The sequence below is a fragment of the Coregonus clupeaformis genome, chromosome 21, assembly GCF_020615455.1.
Source record: "Coregonus clupeaformis isolate EN_2021a chromosome 21, ASM2061545v1, whole genome shotgun sequence".
In the NCBI taxonomy this organism is placed as follows: Eukaryota; Metazoa; Chordata; class Actinopteri; order Salmoniformes; family Salmonidae; genus Coregonus; species Coregonus clupeaformis.
Genome location: NC_059212.1, coordinates 4,028,475 through 4,047,770, shown reverse-complemented (window position 1 = coordinate 4,047,770; position 19,296 = coordinate 4,028,475). Strand labels below are relative to the sequence as shown.

The 19,296-nt window shown below is 44.2% G+C and overlaps 1 protein-coding gene across 1 annotated transcript in view; it reads left to right on the top strand.

Annotated features, from left to right (window-relative positions):
- Nucleotides 1-19,296, top strand: part of rp1l1a (rp1 like 1a) — a 44,248-nt gene that overhangs the window by 14,196 nt on the left and 10,756 nt on the right. The window contains exons 2-4 of the mRNA XM_041847274.2: nucleotides 14,277-14,538; nucleotides 14,859-15,031; nucleotides 16,693-16,921. Of these exons, the coding sequence (XP_041703208.2) occupies nucleotides 14,296-14,538; nucleotides 14,859-15,031; nucleotides 16,693-16,921 (645 nt within the window). The 5' untranslated portion in view covers nucleotides 14,277-14,295. The remainder of the gene's footprint in view (nucleotides 1-14,276; nucleotides 14,539-14,858; nucleotides 15,032-16,692; nucleotides 16,922-19,296) is intronic.

The following is a 19,296-nucleotide window of genomic DNA, read 5'->3' as shown; positions in this document are numbered from 1 at the left end:
ATGACAATGATCCCAAACACACCGCCTGGGCAACGAAGGAGTGGCTTCGTAAGAAGCATTTCAAGGTCCTGGAGTGGCCTAGCCAGTCTCCAGATCTCAACCCCATAGAAAATCTTTGGAGGGGAGTTGAAAGTCCGTGTTGCCCAGTGACAGCCCCAAAACATCACTGCTCTAGAGGAGATCTGCATGGAGGAATGGGCCAAAATACCAGCAACAGTGTGTGAAAACCTTGTGAAGACTTACAGAAAACGTTTGACCTGTGTCATTGCCAACAACAGGTATATAACAAAGTATTGAAAAACTTTTGTTATTGACCAAATACTTATTTTCCACCATAATTTGCAAATAAATTCATTAAAAATCCTACAATGTGATTTTTTGGAATTTTTTTTCTCATTTTGTCTGTCATAGTTGACGTGTACCTATGATGAAAATTACAGGCCTCTCTCATCTTTTTAAGTGGGAGAACTTGCACAATTGGTGGCTGACTAAATACTTTTTTTCCCCACTGTATAAACCCCAGTCGAACTTTATCAAATGCCTTTTCGAAGTCTGCTATGAATAGCAGGCCTGGTTTCCCATATTTTCCATAGTGTTCTATTGTTTCCAATACTTGCCTTATATTATCTCCAATGTATCTTCCATGTAAAAAACCTGTCTGATTAGAATGAATAATATCCGACAATACCTTTTTAATTCTATGCGCTATACATTTTGCTAGAATTTTTGCATCACAACACTGAAGTGTATGGGGCCTCCAATTTTGTAAATGGACTGGATCTTTATATTTTCCACTTGTATCCTGTTTCAGTAATAATGAGATCAGACCTTCTTCTTGAGTGTCAGATAATCTACCATTTACATAGGAGTGGTTAAAACATGCTAATAACGGTCCTCTTAGTATATCAAAAAAGGTTTGGTATACCTCGACTGGTATGCCATCCAACCCTGGAGTTTTCCCAGACTTAAAGTCTTTAATTGCATTCAGAAGTTCCTCCTCTGTAATTTCACCTTCACATGAGTCTTTCTGTGTGGCTGTTAATTTGACATTATCAATAGAAAAAAATCTCTACAATTAGCTTCAGTTAGAGGAGATGGAGGCGACTGAAAAGAAAACATATGCTTAAAGTACTTTGTTTCTTCCTTCAAAATATAATTTGGTTAATTATGGGTGACTCCGTCAATTGTAACCAGTGTCATTAAGTTCTTTTTGGTAGCATTCCTATGTTGAAGATTAAAAAAGAATTCTGTGCATTTTTCCCCATATTCCATCCAGTTTGCTTTATTTTTATAATATATTACACTTGATCTTTCTTGAATAAGTTTCTCCATTTCTTTTTGTTTTTCCTCTAATTTATTCTGAGCCTCTATGTTACAGTTTTTATTGCCATCTATCTGTTCTGTTAGACTTTCTATTTCCTTTCTTAGTATAAACTCTTTTGACCTAAATTGCTTTTGTTTTCGAGATGAGTACTGAATTGCATGGCCTCTAAATGCATATTTAAAGGTGTCCCATACAATAAGGGGATTCGCTGTACCTATGTTATGTTGGAAAAAGTCAGTTATAAATTCCTTTGTTCTAATTATAAATAAATTATCATCCAATAGGCTTTGATTTAAATTTCAATATCCTCGCCCACGTGGAAATTCAGTAAGAGTAATGTATATGCCTATTATATGATGGTCCGACCGCATTCTGTCCCCTATCAACATTGATGGAAGTTACAATCTATCTGCAATATTAAGCTGATCTACCTCCCAAAAAAAGCTAAAATTATTATTATTATTTTTTAAATAATAATTGCCCCTCAGTGTATGATGATGCCATATTGCAGAATCTACCTTTTTTGTTAGGGCAATTCCACGTAAACGGAATTGTGCTGAGACTCCGATTTTTCACTTAAAATGTATTCCAAACAAAAAACATTGATTTAAAAGTTTAACAAACCAACTCTATACACAAGGACTACTTTTATCAATTTACACTGAAAACTAAAAAACATTTACTGGAAGAACTGTGCAGATGCAAAGTTTGGTAACAGAATTGAGGTAAAATCTCCCTCAGTTTTTTACAGTGCATTCGGAAAGTATTCAGACCCCTTCACTTTTTCCACATTTTGTTACTTTACAGTCTTATTCTAAAATGGATTACATTACATTTTTTCCACATCAATCTACACATAATACCCCATAATGACAAAGCGAAAACAGGTTTTTAGAAACTTTAGCAAATGTATTACAAATATAAACAGAAATACCTTATTTACTTACGTATTCAGACCCTTTGCTATGAGACTCGAAATTGAGCCTAGGTGCATCCTGTTTCCATTGATCATCCTTGAGATGTTTCTACAACTTGATTGGAGTCCACCTGTGGTAAATCAATTGATTGGACATGATTTGGAAAGGCACACACCTGTCTATATAAGGTCCCACAGTTGACAGTGCATGTCAGAGCAAAAACCAAGCCATGAGGTTGAAGGAATTGTCCGTAGAGCTCCGAGACAGAATCGTGTCGAGGCACAGATCTGGGGAACGGTACCAAAACATTTCTGCAGCATTGAATGTCCCCAAGAACATAGTGGCCTCCATCATTCTTAAATGGAAAAAGTTTGGAACCACCAATACTCTGGAAAAACTGAGCAATCGGGGGAGAAGGGCCTTGGTCAGGGAGGTGACCAAGAACCCGATGGTCACTCTGACAGAACTCCAGAGTTCCTCTGTGGAGAAGGGAGAACCTTCCAGAAGGACAACTATCTCTGCAGTAGAGTGGCCAGACGGAAGCCACACCTCAGTAAAAGGCACATGACAGCCCGCTTGGAGTTTGCCAAAAGGCACCTAAAGGACTCTCAGACCATGAGAAACAAGATTCTCTGGTCTGATGAAACCAAGATTGAACTCTTTGGCCTGAATACAAAGCGTCATGTCTGGAGGAAACCAGGCACCATCCCTACGGGAAGCATGGTGGTGGCAGCATCAGGCTGTAGGGATGTTTTTCAGCAGCAGGGACTGGGAGACTAGTCAGGATTGAGGAACGGAGCAAAGAGAGATCCTTGATGAAAACCTGCTCCAGGGTGCTCAGGACCTCAGACTGGGGTGATGGTTCACATTCCAACAGGAAAACGACCCTAAGCACACAGTCAAGACAACGCAGGAGTGGCTTCGGGACATGTCTCTGAATGTCCTTGAGTGTTACCCAGCCAGAGCCTGGACTTGAACCCGATCAAACATCTCTGGAGAGACCTGAAAATAGCTGTGCAGCAACGTTCCCCATCCAACCTGACAGAGCTTGAGAGGATCTGCAGAGAAGAATGGAAGAAAATCCCCAAATACAGCTGTGCCAAGATTGTAGCGTCATACCCAAGAAGACTCAAGGCTCTAATCGCTGGCAAAGGTGCTTCAACAAAGTACTGAGTAAAAGGTCTGAATACTTATGTAAATGTGATGTAAACCTGTTTTTTCTTTGTCATTATCGGGTATTGTGTGTAGATTGATGAGGCTGTAATGTAACAAAATGTGGAAAAAGTCAAGGGGTCTGAATACTTTCTGAATGCACTGTATCTGCTCCGAATTAAGATTAAACTTTTTCTGCTGAAAGAATGGGGTGTCAGCAGAGGTGGGTAGAGTAGCCAAAAATTGTACTCAAGTAAAAGTACTGTTACTTCAGAATAATATGACTCAAGTAAAAGTAAAAAGTAGTCATCCAAATAATTACTTGAGTAAGAGTAAAAAAGTACTTGGTGAAAAAACTACCGGTACTCAAGTACTGAGTAACTGTTGAGTAACGTCTGATTTATTTTTTAACACAAGACAACAATCAGACAGACAAAAATACAAAATAATCATCTTTAATGAATTACAAAATAGCTTAAATTAAAATAATTCAGGTAAATTCAAGTATTAAAAAATAAAATAATAATAAATAAAAAATAAATAAGCACAAGTAACACACATTTCCAAACCTTTATACTTTTTTTACCAGGCAGAACTAGAACGAGGCAGCCCATAAACTCTCATAAACTGTGTGTGTGTGTGTCTCCACAGTGACAGAACAACAGAAGGAAACACACAAACATTTCATACCAGGCATGCTGAACAGAAAACTGCACACCAGAAGGAAGCGGTCAACGTAAAATAATCAATAGGTGTTGATTAGGCCTACTCAGTACCTTTGTATTGCATGGCAAGCAACAGCCCTTTTTCTGTGTGCCTAGAAATGAATACTCTGATCTGTGATTAGGCCACACTGCACATCTCACTGAGCAGAGGAAAAGAGCAGCAGTACACATCAACTGAAAAAGCACCAGTCCATGATAGATGGCCAAATAAAACAATATTGCAGGCCTAGTATCCCAGAACACAAATTAATCTGAATGCATGTTCTCTAAAAGGCATTAGAGGAGAGTGATGTAGTTGTAGATCGGGCATTATGTTTACTTCCAGTTCCAATATCTAACAAGAAAAGTCAGCAAAAAAAAGTCACACTAACTATATTGCCACCCTGTGGTTTGTCACTGACACACTATAATCCTAAATGACAGTAACATTATACAGAGTTATATAGGTCAATGTCTACTGGTTCACATTTGAATTGATAAACAAGTATATTTACCAGCATTTAAGATGTTCTCCTCTGTGGTCCAGGATATTCTGAATCTTGGTAGGAGTATTGCTGCTGCAATCAGCTCAGGCTCTTTCATGACGTCTCCAAAACGTTTCTGGATCCCTTGCTGCAGGGCGTGAACAAGAGGTGTACACATTTTGCAAGTTGACTCCAACTTCTTCAGCTTGTCCCGCAACTGGTAAAGTGTTGGCAGCAGGAGGCCCATATGCACAGATGATTCCCCTTGGAGGATATTAAGGGCCATGGCAACAGGCTTCATCACAGCAGCATACTCGACCAAAAACCCATTTTCAGCTGGATTGAACCTATAAAAGATGTAACGATAAAACAATTACTTATAGCTATTTCTGGTACAATGTCTTTATTATGCATCGTACATGTTAAATACAAAAAATATTTATATATATATATATATATTTCATTCAAGTCATCCACAATTGTCACACCACCATGCAAAGAAAACTTAGTTACTTGAGACAAGTGGATTCACCCATTAATCAGCAAGGCTTATTTACTTTTATTATTCTTTAAAAACAAAATATACATTTTGTCAACTTACATCTTTATCTTTAATGCTGTGCAGACATTGCGAATTGCTTGTTCTCCTTGCTCTCGGTGAATGCGCACAATCCTTTCTACAGCGAGGAACAGGGAGCTCCAGCGTGTCTGATTGGGTCGGAGAAACTGCAGCTTGCATTCACGTTCCACTGTTTCATGAGCCATGGTTGACCTGCTGGTTTTATTCCAAAGAGCATGACATTTTGCAAAAGCAGACCGAGACAGCCTCTTGTAGGTTTCGTTTGCAGCTCCTCCTGCAGCAGTGGCATCAACTGTGGATATAAGATTGAGGAGATGGCATGCACACTTTTGGTGCCTTGGAAGTTGGTACTCAAGGCCTGTGTTGTCATCCAGAATTGCAGACATCTTGATACTCCACCTCTGACTCACTCTGATCTTCTGTTGCATCATCAAGGGTGGAGTCACTCTCCTCTTGTACATTGATGGCTTCCTCCTCTTTCTCCTCACCATATAATCGAAAGGAAGTTTGAGCCACTGTCTGTTGTCGTCCTGGTCACTTTTTCCCTGATGTGGTACTCAGAATGTATTTCCTCTAATGCAGCAGCAAGGACATCAAACGTGTGCGAGCCTTTGACAGGTCTACAAGCCAATGTGGAGTGCCTCTCCAGTGAGGTGTTGTCTATCCAGTGACAGGTGACACCTAAGTAGCTACGTTAGCAACATAGTTCACAGCACTCAGCTTTTTGATGATTATGCTCTTCTTGTGTTTTGCAGCTTCTTGTATTCTTGTGCATAACGTTTTCCTTGTCATTACTGTATGAGGTTGCAAGGTTTCTATCAAAGTATTGAAGGATGGCGTCTCAACCACAGAAAATGGTTGGTTGGCCTCACATACAAAATTTAGCATCAGCTTGTCAAGCGTTGCTTGTGTTACCCGCCCTGGGGCAGCAAAGGCTGTGATTTTTGCATTTTTCACAAGAGTATCACTGGAAGAGGAGGACTTACGCTTTCTGTGGTTCTCTAGTAAGTCTGTGTACTTTGCCAGTTTGTTGGGGTGAATCCTCTGTGGACAAAAAAAAAATCTGTGAGGCTACAGGGAGATCAAGACATTAAAAGAGACTTATTATCACATCAAATGTGGATATACAGTGGGGCAAAAAAGTATTTAGTCAGCCACCAATTGTGCAAGTTCTCCCACTTAAAAAGATGAGAGAGGCCTGTAATTTTCATCATAGGTACACGTCAACTATGACAGACAAATTGAGAAAAGAAAATCCAGAAAATCACATTGTAGGATTTTTAATGAATTTATTTGCAAATTATGGTGGAAAATAAGTATTTGGTCACCTACAAACAAGCAAGATTTCTGGCTCTCACAGACCTGTAACTTCTTCTTTAAGAGGCTCCTCTGTCCTCCACTCGTTACCTGTATTAATGGCACCTGTTTGAACTTGTTATCAGTATAAAAGACACCTGTCCACAACCTCAAACAGTCACACTCCAAACTCCACTATGGCCAATACCAAAGAGCTGTCAAAGGACACCAGAAACAAAAGTGTAGACCTGCACCAGGCTGGGAAGACTGAATCTGCAATAGGTAAGCAGCTTGGTTTGAAGAAATCAACTGTGGGAGCAATTATTAGGAAATGGAAGACATACAAGACCACTGATAATCTCCCTCGATCTGGGGCTCCACGCAAGATCTCACCCCGTGGGGTCAAAATGATCACAAGAACGGTGAGCAAAAATCCCAGAACCACACGGGGGGACCTAGTGAATGACCTGCAGAGAGCTGGGACCAAAGTAACAAAGCCTACCATCAGTAACACACTACGCCGCCAGGGACTCAAATCCTGCAGTGCTAGACGTGTCCCCCTGCTTAAGCCAGTACATGTCCAGGCCCGTCTGAAGTTTGCTAGAGTGCATCCAGAAGAGGATTGGGAGAATGTCATATGGTCAGATGAAACCAAAATATTACTTTTTTGGTAAAAACTCAACTCGTTGTGTTTGGAGGACAAAGAATGCTGAGTTGCATCCAAAGAACACCATACCTACTGTGAAGCATGGGAGTGAAAACATCATACTTTGGGGCTGTTTTTCTGCAAAGGGACCAGGACGACTGATCCGTGTAAAGGAAAGAATGAATGGGGCCATGTATCGTGAGATTTTGAGTGAAAACCTCCTTCCATCAGCAAGGGCATTGAAGATGAAACGTGGCTGGGTCTTTCAGCATGACAATGATCCCAAACACACCGCCCGGGCAACGAAGGAGTGGCTTCGTAAGAAGCATTTCAAGGTCCTGGAGTCTCCAGATCTCAACCCCATAGAAAATCTTTGGAGGGAGTTGAAAGTCCGTGTTGCCCAGCGACAGCCCCAAAACATCACTGCTCTAGAGGAGATCTGCATGGAGGAATGGGCCAAAATACCAGCAACAGTGTGTGAAAACCTTGTGAAGACTTACAGAAAACGTTTGACCTGTGTCATTGCCAACAAAGGGTATATAACAAAGTATTGAGAAACTTTTGTTATTGACCAAATACTTATTTTCCACCATAATTTGCAAATAAATTCATTAAAAATCCTACAATGTGATTTTCTGGATTTTTTTCCTCATTTTGTCTGTCATAGTTGACGTGTACCTATGATGAAAATTACAGGCCTCTCTCATTTTTTTTAAGTGGGAGAACTTGCACAATTGGTGGCTGACTAAATACTTTTTTTCCCCACTGTATATATATATATATATATATATATATATATATATATATATATATATATATATATAGAAAATGTTTAAAACATATGTAACCTAAAAGACAAACATTCGCCTATCCACAGCAAAAAAAAACAAATTTAGGAAATTTACCGCTACATGTTTCCTCAAGTTAGATGTTGAGTTCTTGAATGCTGAAATGTCTGTTTGTTTTGGTAGACACAGAAGACACCGCATAATGTAGCTGTTCTTTCGCACTTTTACTAAGGTAAACATGCTTTCAATATGAGGCCAGGGGTGCGGGTGTTCCTCCTCGTCTGTGTCTGCATTGCCGACGGCTAATTCTGACATTTTTGTGTTGCTATGACTGTAAAGCCAACCCGTCCCGCCACTGAGATTGAGTATGGTAAAGTGACGAGACTGCACAACTACGTTTGATTGGTGAAACACAGTCACGTGGTAGAGCCTTAGCGGAAGTCTCTCTCTCTGTCAAAATAAAACATTAAAATAAGGCATATGCGGGGGGATAAAGACAATGACGCGTAGAATACCAAAGAGGTAAAAAGAAAAGTAACGACCTCATTGTAGCCTAATGTAGCGGAGTAAGAGTACAGTTTCTTCTTCACAAATCTACTCAAGTAAAAGTAAAAAGTATAGTGATTTAAAACTACTCCTAGAAGTATAATTTTTTCAAAAACTTACTCAAGTAAATGTAACGGAGTAAATGTAACTCATTACTACCCACCTCTGGGTGTCAGCTATGACATGACACATTGACTTTGAAAAAATCTATTTTGGTTATTGAACTACAGTAAGTGAAGTGGATTTACACCCGGTAACGGAATTGTGGTAACGGAATTTCATCATGAGTCCCTGATCTGTACTACACAGAAATCCATAATTATGGATATGAACGTCATCTCTTCATGGTAATGTATTCTAAATAGGTACAATATGAGAAAAAAGAAGAAGCCCGCACACTGCTCTTGCTAGTATCACTGCTCTTGCTAGTATCACTGCTCTTTATTAAGCTTTACGTATCGGCCTCAAGGCTTAATAAAGAGCAGTGATACTAATCTGACCAAGAGCAGTGTGCGGGCTTCTTATTTTTTTTTCTCATCTTATTCAACTGTTACCGTGGCACCTGCAACAAAGATAGCTCAGGTGTGCGAGTGCGTTTTGAATCCTAAATAGGTACACAAAGGTATACATATGTAATATCCATATGTGATTATTATTGTACACGCTGGCTATTATTTTAATTGGCTTTACCCCCCAAAAAGACCCAATTTTGTTGGTCCACAGTTTGGACATCAAACTGCAGCATGGTAGAGCTCAGTAGAGCACAGAACAGTAGAGTTCAGTACAGCACAGTAGAGCTCAGTAGAATAAAGTACCGTAAAGTATAGTAGAGTATAGTACAGTACAATACAGTACATTATAGTGTACTCTACTCTAGTGTGCTCTACTGTACAGTACTGTGCTGTGCTGTACTGAACTACACTCTACTTTTCTTTACTGTGCTGTACTGTGCTGTCCAAACTTGTGAACCCAACTGTGCTTTGTGACTACTAAGATTTCCCATTGGAGCCAATTCAATTGCAGAAATTCTGTTACCGATGTTTCTGAAATGTAATCATTTAGTAATTCATAGACAAAAGTGAAATCAGTAAAGACACTATAACTAATTGATACAGTTGAAGTCGGAAGTTTACATACACGTAGGTTGGAGTCATTAAAAATCGTTTTTCAAGCCACTCCACACATTTCTTGTTAACAAACTATAGTTTTGGCAAGTTGGTTAGGACATCTACTTTGTGCATGACACAAGTCATTTTTCCAACAATTGTTTACAGACAGATTATTTAACTTATAATGCACTATCACAATTCCAGTGGGTAAGAAGTTTACATACACTAAGTTGACTGTGCCTTTAAACAGCTTGGAAAATTCCAGAAAATGATGTCATGGCTTTAGAAGCTTCTGATAGGCTAATTGACATAATTTGAGTCAATTGGAGGTGTACCTGTGGATGTATTTCAAGGCCTACTTTCAAACTCAGTGCCTCTTTGCTTGACATCATGGGAAAATCAAAAGAAATCAGCCAAGACCTCAGAAAAAAAATGGTAGACCTCCACAAGTCTGGTTCATCTTTGGGAGAAATTTCCAAATGTCTGAAGGTACCACGTTCATCTGTACAAACAATAGTACGCAAGTATAAACACCATGGGACCACGCAGCCATCATAGATGCGTTCTGTCTCCTAGAGATTAACGTACTTTGGTGCGAAAAGTGCAAATCAATCCCAGAACCTCAGCAAAGGACCTTGTGAAGATGCTGGAGGAAACAGGTACAAAAGTATCTATATCCACAGTAAAACGAGTCCTATATCGACATAACCTGAAAGGCCGCTCAGCAAGGAAGAAGCCACTGCTCCAAAACCACCATAAAAAGCCAGACTACGGTTTGCAACTGCACATGGGGACAAAGATGGTACTTTTTGGAGAAATGTCCTCTGGTCTGATGAAATAGAACTGTTTGGCCATAATGACCATCGTTATGTTTGGAGGAAAAAGGGGGTTGCTTGCAAGCCGAAGAACCCCATCCCAATCGTGAAGCACGGGGGTGGCAGCATCATGCTGTGGGGTTGCTTTGCTGCAGGAGGGACTGGTGCACTTCACAAAATAGATGGCATCATGAGGAAGGAAAATTATGTGGATATATTGAAGCAACATCTCAAGACATCAGTCAAGAAGTTAAAGCTTGGCCACAAATGGGTCTTCCAAATGGACAATGACCCCAAGCATACTTCCAAAGTTGTGGCAAAATGGCTTAAGGACAACAAAGTCAAGGTATTGGAGTGGCCATCACAAAGCCCTGACCTCCATCCTATATAACATTTTGTGGGCAGAACTTCAAATGCGTGTGCGAGCAAGGAGGCCTACAAACCTGACTCAGTTACACCAGCTCTGTCAGGAGGAATGGGCCAAAATTCACCCAACTTATTGTGGGAAGCTTGTGGAAGGCTACCCGAAACGTTTGACCCAAGTTAAACAATTTAAAGGCAATGCTACCAAATACTAATTGAGTGTATGTAAACTTCTGACCCACTGGGGAATGTGATGAAAGAAATAAAAGCTGAAATAAATAATTATCTCTACTATTATTCTGACATTTCACATTCTTAAAATAAAGTGGTGATCCTAACTGACCTAAAACAGGGAATTTTTACTAGGATTAAATGTCAGGAAATGAGTTTAAATGTATTTGGCTAAAGTGGATGTAAACCTCCGACTTCAACTGTAACTCGACCTTTTCTTGTTACTTTCATTATCCTAAAATTAGGAAAATATTTTAAAGATACAGTAGGTGGGTCTTTGGTAACATAATTCCAAGGCACAAGGCAGTCTTGCTTACATTTACAGAAGGCAGAAAAAAAATATCCAAAACATTACTGTTTTTTAAGACTTTTTCTGGGGAGATGTTTTCTACGACATGTTTTCCATCTGTTTGACCAGAAATCAAAGACTTTGCTTATTACATTTTTAGGTTGATAAATGGTGAAACAAATTATATATGCCTTAATTCCTAAAAAAAATATAGACTCTTAGTTTTCATTTGACACCCAATTTGACATGCTCCATGAACTTCACATTGGTGCTCATGGTTCCTTTCACATGGAAATGACCTTTAAAGCAGCAGATTATTTCACTTCAAGTGTAATTCAATAGAATGTTATTTTTTCCAAAGTGTCTTACAGTTAACAGATGTATTAAATATGCAGATTCAAATCTACAACCCAGGTGGTGCCAGCACCGTGCTTCAACCCACTCAACAATCTGGTGGTGCCAGCCGCGTGCTTCAACCCACTCAACCATCTGTTGGTGCCAGCACCGTGCTCCAACCCACTCAACCATCTGGTGGTGCCAGCACCGTGCTTCAACCCACTCAACAATCTGGTGGTGCCAGCACCATGCTCCAACCCACTCAACCATCTGGTAGTGCCAGCCGCGTGCTCCAACCCACTCAACCATCAGGTGGTGCCAGCACCGTGCTTCAACCCACTCAACAACCCAGGTGGTGCCAGCACCGTGCTCCAACCCACTCAACCATCTGGTGGTGCCAGCACCGTGCTCCAACCCACTCAACCATCTGGTGGTGCCAGCACCGTGCTCCAACCCACTCAACCATCTGGTGGTGCCAGCACCGTGCTTCAACCCACTCAACAATCAGGTGGTGCCAGCACCGTGCTTCAACCCACTCAACCATCAGGTGGTGCCAGCACCGTGCTTCAACCCACTCAACCATCTGGTGGTGCCAGCACCATGCTTCAACCCACTCAACCATCTGGTGGTGCCAGCACCGTGCTTCAACCCACTCAACCATCTGGTGGTGCCAGCACCGTGCTTCAACCCACTCAACCATCTGTTGGTGCCAGCACCGTGCTTCAACCCACTCAACCATCTGGTGGTGCCAGCACCGTGCTTCAACCCACTCAACCATCTGTTGGTGCCAGCACCGTGCTTCAACCCACTCAACCATCTGTTGGTGCCAGCACCATGCTTCAACCCACTCAACCATCTGGTGGTGCCAGCACCATGCTTCAACCCACTCAACCATCTGGTGGTGCCAGCACCGTGCTTCAACCCACTCAACCATCAGGTGGTGCCAGCACCGTGCTTCAACCCACTCAACCATCTGGTGGTGCCAGCACCGTGCTTCAACCCACTCAACCATCTGGTGGTGCCAGCACCGTGCTTCAACCCACTCAACCATCTGTTCTACCAGACTGTCTGGCCAGCCTGTAGCTAGTTTAATCTCAATGCATTAGTCTCAATCAGTGGTACGGTTGCAAAACGCCATGTACTTACCAGGGTTAGGGTCAATTCTAATTGAAGACAGTTCAGGAAGCTTTTTACATTCATAGCTTTTTTTGTTTATTGAGAATTTATTGAAAATAGATGACAGTTTTCAATTATTGGTAATTACTATAGTTCCTACAAAATAAACTATGGTAATTCACTTACTGGTCATTTTGGAAATATATGGAAACGTTATAATGTTATAGGCCTATTTTTCAATTATTTTGTAGCAAATTTTGTGTTACAGGGAGTACATTTTGTGTGAGCGTGCATGTGCGTATGCAAGCGTTTTTGACCTGTGTAAATAGGCTTTATGTAATGTGCTATGGGCAGGGTGTTCAGGCCATTAGCAGGGCTGATCTCAGCATGTGCTGCTACCTGTTTACAGTCTGTCCCAAATAGGATAAGAGACACTTATTTTAAACACAGCCTGCCTGGTCTGTCCTATTTCTTTACCTTGATACCTTCAGCCAGGATACAGTCTGTGTTCCTTCCATGTTTTATAGGATTCTGTGATCCTCTGAGCTAAAATAGAGAGTTTGGTACCGTCGTGATACGTCAATAAGTTATAAAGTATTAAACTATTGGCCAGTTTGAGACTCATTAACATTCATCTGGTGACTGAATATTTGATTTGACATTTTTTAAGATATAAAAATGTTACACCAGGCAACAGATACATACAAGGGCTATGGCCAAACATCCAGTAATATGGGTGGTCTATACCATGGATACATTCATTCATATCCGTAGCCAGTCACAGTCATGTGTATAGGTTATCAACTGACTGTAGGTTATGTACCTGCTAAAAAGAAGCAGCTGACAAGTTTCTGTTCTGCGTCAGCTGTTCTGTGTCAGCTGTTCTGTGTCAGCTGTTCTGTGTCAGCTGTTCTGTGTCAGCTGTTCTGTGTCAGCTGCTCTGTGTCAGCTGCTCTGTGTCTGCTGTTCTGTTTCAGCTGCTCTGTGTCTGCTGCTCTGTTTCAGCTGCTCTGTGTCTGCTGCTCTGTGTCTGCTGTTCTGTGTCAGCTGCTCTGTGTTTGCTGTTCTGATTCAGCTGCTCTGTGTCAGCTGCTCTGTTTCAGCTGCTCTGTGTCTGCTGCTCTGATTCAGCTGCTCTGTGTCTGCTGCTCTGTGTCAGCTGCTCTGTGTCAGCTGCTCTGTGTCAGCTGCTCTGTGTCAGCTGCTCCGTGTCTGCTGCTCTGTGTCTGCTGCTCTGTGTCAGCTGCTCTGTGTCTGCTGCTCTGTGTCAACTGCTCTGGACAGCTTATCTACATCCAGGATATGGTGGTTGCTGTTTTTCATTTCTAAATCTGTGTGTGTTAAGTGTGTTATGTGTTAACAATGTATGTGTGTGTGTGCTAAGTGTGTTATATGTTAACTGTGTATGTGTGTGTGTGCTAAGTGTGTTATGTGTTAACTGTGTGTGTGTGTGTGTGCTAAGTGTGTTATGTGTTAACTGTGTGTGTGTGTGTGTGCTAAGTGTGTTATGTGTTAACTGTGTGTGTGTGTGCTAAGTGTGTTATGTGTTAACTGTGTGTTAACTGTGTGTTCTCTCTAGGTGTATGTGAGAGGGCAGCATGCAATCGGCACCAGCAGGTTTGTGGGACCCCCATGGACCCCAGTCTGAAGATGTCTCCCCCCTCCCCCTCCCCCTGTATCCACCCTCCGCCTGTCGCCTCTCCCATTTGATTGCCGCGCCACCGGCTAAGCGAATCACCTTCTACAAGAGAGGCGACGATCAGTTTGCGGGAGTGAGGATGGCGGTCCACAAACGCAGCTTCAAATGCTTTGACGCACTACTTGATGACCTGTCGCAGAAGGTCAGAATATACACGTGAACACACACACACACACACACACACACACACACACGTGAACACACACACACACACACACACACACACAAACACACACACGTACACACACACAAACACAGTCCACACACACACACACACACACGTACACACACACACACACACACACACACGTGAACACACACACACACACACACACACACACACACACGTGAACACACACACACACACACAGTCCACACACACACACACACACACACACACACACACACACAGACATTAAACCCTTGATGTGGTGGTGAACCCGAACGTGTATCTGTGTGTAGGTGCCCCTGACATTTGGGGTGCGCACAGTCACCACCCCCAGAGGACTCCACAGTATTAAACATCTAGAGCAGCTGGAGGATGGGGGGTGTTACCTCTGCTCTGACAGGCGGCAGGCTAAACCAATCAACATGGAGCTGGCTGGCAAACGCCCCGCCCTCTGGCACCACAACAGGTGGGTGTTTTGTATGAATATCTGTGTGTATATAACAGTGTAAATATGATGTGTGTGTGCGTGTGGTGTCTGTGTGTGTTGTTTATCATGTGTATGGCAGTGGCGGTCGGGGACGTTTAAGATGAGGGAGGACGATTATAATTTTTTATGAGCGTGGCCTTATTTCTATTACACCATATTGGATGACTGTCGTTCATATTCCATTCACCCAGTTTAATATCATAATTAGGCTACTACATCATACCTGAATTGTCCCTATACCCATCATGAGGTTGCTACAACCTAGCCTATGAATGAAAGTTTACAACATAGGTGCGCAGGTCGAGAGAAATTTTGAGTGATCAAGGTGACAGACAGTGACACAGTCAATACCGCCTTGCACACGCTTGCCTGCATCTAGCTGAACTAGGGTGTAATCATTAGTCCAACAGATGCAAACAAGAGTTTCTATTGTACAAATTCAGGTATGTCAATCCCCGTTTCGTTACGTTTGCTTCCGTTTAAGAAAGATTTTTCAACAGAATCGGCGGAATGAATACACCCGTGATCACACGCAAACACAGTTCACTTTCATAGCAGCCACATACAAACAGCATGATCATTTTGCTCATTGTATAATTCCTTCTCGCATCTACGCGCTCTCCTCCTCTCACCTTTTCCCTTTGCTTGTGGACATCAGCTGTCTGTGACCAAGCGAAAAAACCTTTCCAAGCCAAACCTTCATATCATAACCGCTAACCACTACACACAGCCTACATTGTTGTCACAATATTAGCTAACGTCATAGTCAACATAGCTACTAGAACTAACACGTTAGTAAACCGGCTACAATCATTCAGTACAGTGTACAGTCAGCAAGCAGTTTAGCAGTTACACCGGCTTATCTTGACTTGGAAGAGTTCCAGTGTTGGGTAGCCATAGCCAGCTAGCTAACATAGCATCCCTCTCTGTTTGAGCCAAGTGTTTGAGTAGGCTAAACTAGCTAGCTACAATTACTAGCTAAGTGAAAGTAAAAAAAAAAATACATTGAACTAAAGCTAGCTCTCTCTCTCTCTCTCTTGCTTCTCCTTCAAAACTGTTCAACTATTATCTTTCTCTCTCTTTCAGTGAACTACTCACCACATTTTATGCACTGCAGTGCTAGCTAGCTGTAGCTTATACTTTCAACTCTAGATTCATTCTCTGATCCTTTGATTGGGTGGACAACATGTCAGTTCATGCTGCAAGAGCTCTGATAGGTTGGAGGATGTCCTCCGGAAGTTGTCATAATTACTGTGTAAGTCTATGGAAGGGGGTGAGAACCATGAGCCTCCTAGGTTTTGTATTGAAGTCAATGTTCCCAGAGGAGGACGGAAGCTAGTTGTCCTCCGACTACACCATAGTGCTACCCTACAGAATGCTGTTGAGGCTACTGTAGACCTTCATTGCAAAACAGTGTTTTAATCAATTATTTGGTGACGTGAATGTATGTAGTATAGTTTTAACTAAAAAGGATAACTTTTTTAATGTTTCACTATTTTTATTTTTATAAAATTCACTGAAGAGGATAGTCCACCCCTTCTGCCTCTGAGGAGCCTCCACTGGTGTATGGTGTGTGTGTGTTCACGGTGTGTGTGTGTTCACGGTGTGTGTGTGTTCACGGTGTGTGTGTCCAACTACAGCCGCCGAGTGCCACAGCGACCAGCAGAAGACCCTCCCCCTCCCACTGCTCCAAGCCACACCCCTACACGGCAGCGGCGCATCCTATTGGTCAGGAACAGCGACCCAGCGGTGAGGAGGAGTGTGATTCTGAGCCGCCGCTCGACCCGAAGCCTCCGAGTGTTTCTGGAAGACATCTCGGAACTGATGCGGTGTCACGTCAGGAAATTATACACACTAGAGGGACGCAAGGTACGTCTGGGAGTGTGGGGGGGATAGGGCTGGTAGTGTAGTGTCTTGGGGAGGGGGGGATAGGGCTGGTAGTGTAGTGTCTTGGGGGAGGGGGGGATAGGGCTGGTAGTGTGGTGTCTTGGGGAGGGGAGGATAGTGCTGGTAGTGTGGTGTCTTGGGAAGGGGGGGATAGGGCTGGTAGTGTAGTGTCTTGGGGAGGGGGGGGATAGGGCTGGTAGTGTGTTGTCTTGGGGAGGGGGGATAGGGCTGGTAGTGTGGTGTCTTGGGGAGGGGGATAGGGCTGGTAGTGTGGTGTCTTGGGAAGGGGGGGATAGGGCTGGTAGTGTGGTGTCTTGGGGAGAGGGGGATAGGGCTGGTAGTGTGGTGTCTTGGGGAGGGGGGGGTAGGGCTGGTAATGTGGTGTCTTGTGGAGTGGTGGATAGGGCTGGTAGTGTGGTGTCTTTGGGAGTGGGGGTGGGTAGGGCTGGTAGTATAGTGTCTTGGGGAGGGGGGGGATAGGGCTGGTAGTGTGTTGTCTTGGGGGGGCTGGTAGTGTGGTGTCTTGGGGAGGGGGGGGATAGGGCTGGTAGTGTGGTGTCTTGGGGAGGGGGGATAGGGCTGGTAGTGTAGTGTCTTGGGGAGGGGGGGATAGGGCTGGTAGTGTGGTGTCTTGGGGAGGGGGATAGGGCTGGTAGTGTAGTGTCTTGGGGAGGGGGGATAGGGCTGGTAGTGTGGTGTCTTGGGGGGATAGGGCTGGTAGTGTGGTGTCTTGGGAAGGGGGGATAGGGCTGGTAGTGTAGTGTCTTGGGGAGGGGGATAGGGCTGGTAGTGTGGTGTCTTGGGGAGGGGGGGATAGGGCTGGTAGTGTAGTGTCTTGGGGATGGGGGTAGGGCTGGTAGTGTGGTGTCTTGGGGAGGGGGATAGGGCTGGTAGTGTGGTGTCTTGGGGAGGGGGGTGATAGGGCTGGTAGTGTGGTGTCTTGGGGAGGGGGGATAGGGCTGGTAGTGTGGTGTCTTGGGGAGGGGGGATAGGGCTGGTAGTGTAGTGTCTTGGGGAGGGGGGGATAGGGCTGGTAGTGTGGTGTCTTGGGGAGAGGGGGATAGGGCTGGTAGTGTGGTGTCTTGGGGAGAGGGGGATAGGGCTGGTAGTGTGGTGTCTTGGGGAGTGGGGGATAGGGCTGGTAGTGTGGTGTCTTGGGGAGGGGGGATAGGGCTGGTAGTGTGGTGTCTTGGGGAGGGGGTGGATAGGGCTGGTAGTGTAGTGTCTTGGGGAGGGGGGATAGGGCTGGTAGTGTAGTGTCTTGGGGAGGAGGGGATAGGGCTGGTAGTGTAGTGTCTTGGGGAGGGGGGATAGGGCTGGTAGTGTGTTGTCTTGGGGAGGGGGGCTGGTAGTGTGGTGTCTTGGGGAGGGGGGGATAGGGCTGGTAATGTGGTGTCTTGTGGAGGGGGGGATAGGGCTGGTAGTGTGGTGTCTTGGGGAGGGGGGATAGGGCCGGTAGTGTAGTGTCTTGGGGAGGAGGGGATAGGGCTGGTAGTGTGGTGTCTTGGGGAGGGGGGGATAGGGCTGGTAGTGTGGTGTCTTGGGGAGGGGGAGGGGGCTGGTAGTGTGGTGTCTTGGGGAGGGGGGATAGGGCTGGTAATGTGGTGTCTTGTGGAGGGGGGATAGGGCTGGTAGTGTAGTGTCTTGGGGAGGGGGGGAGATAGGGCTGGTAGTGTGTTGTCTTGGGGAGGGGGGAGGGGGCTGGTAGTGTGGTGTCTTGGGGAGGGGGGATAGGGCTGGTAATGTGGTGTCTTGTGGAGGGGGATAGGGCTGGTAGTGTAGTGTCTTGGGGAGGGGGGGATAGGGCTGGTAGTGTAGTGTCTTGGGGAGGAGGGGATAGGGCTGGTAGTGTGGTGTCTTGGGGAGGGGGGGGATAGGGCTGGTAGTGTGGTGTCTTGGGGAGGGGGGAGGGGGCTGGTAGTGTGGTGTCTTGGGGAGGGGGGGATAGGGCTGGTAATGTGGTGTCTTGTGGAGGGGGATAGGGCTGGTAGTGTAGTGTCTTGGGGAGGGGGGGATAGGGCTGGTAGTGTAGTGTCTTGGGGATGGGGGGTAGGGCTGGTAATGTGGTGTCTTGGGGATGGGGGGGTAGGGCTGGTAATGTGGTGTCTTGTGGAGTGGTGGATAGGGCTGGTAGTGTGGTGTCTTTGGGAGTGGGGGTGGGTAGGGCTGGTAGTGTGATGTCTTGGGGAGGGGGTGGTAGGGCTGGGAGAGCGGGGGTAGGGCTGGGAGAAGTGTGGTGTTTTGGGGAGGGGGGAGGGTGGGAGGTACAGTGCCTTGCAAAAGTATTCATCCCCCTTGGCGTTTTTCCTATTTTGTTGCATTACAACCTGTAATGTAAATTGATTTTTATTTGGATT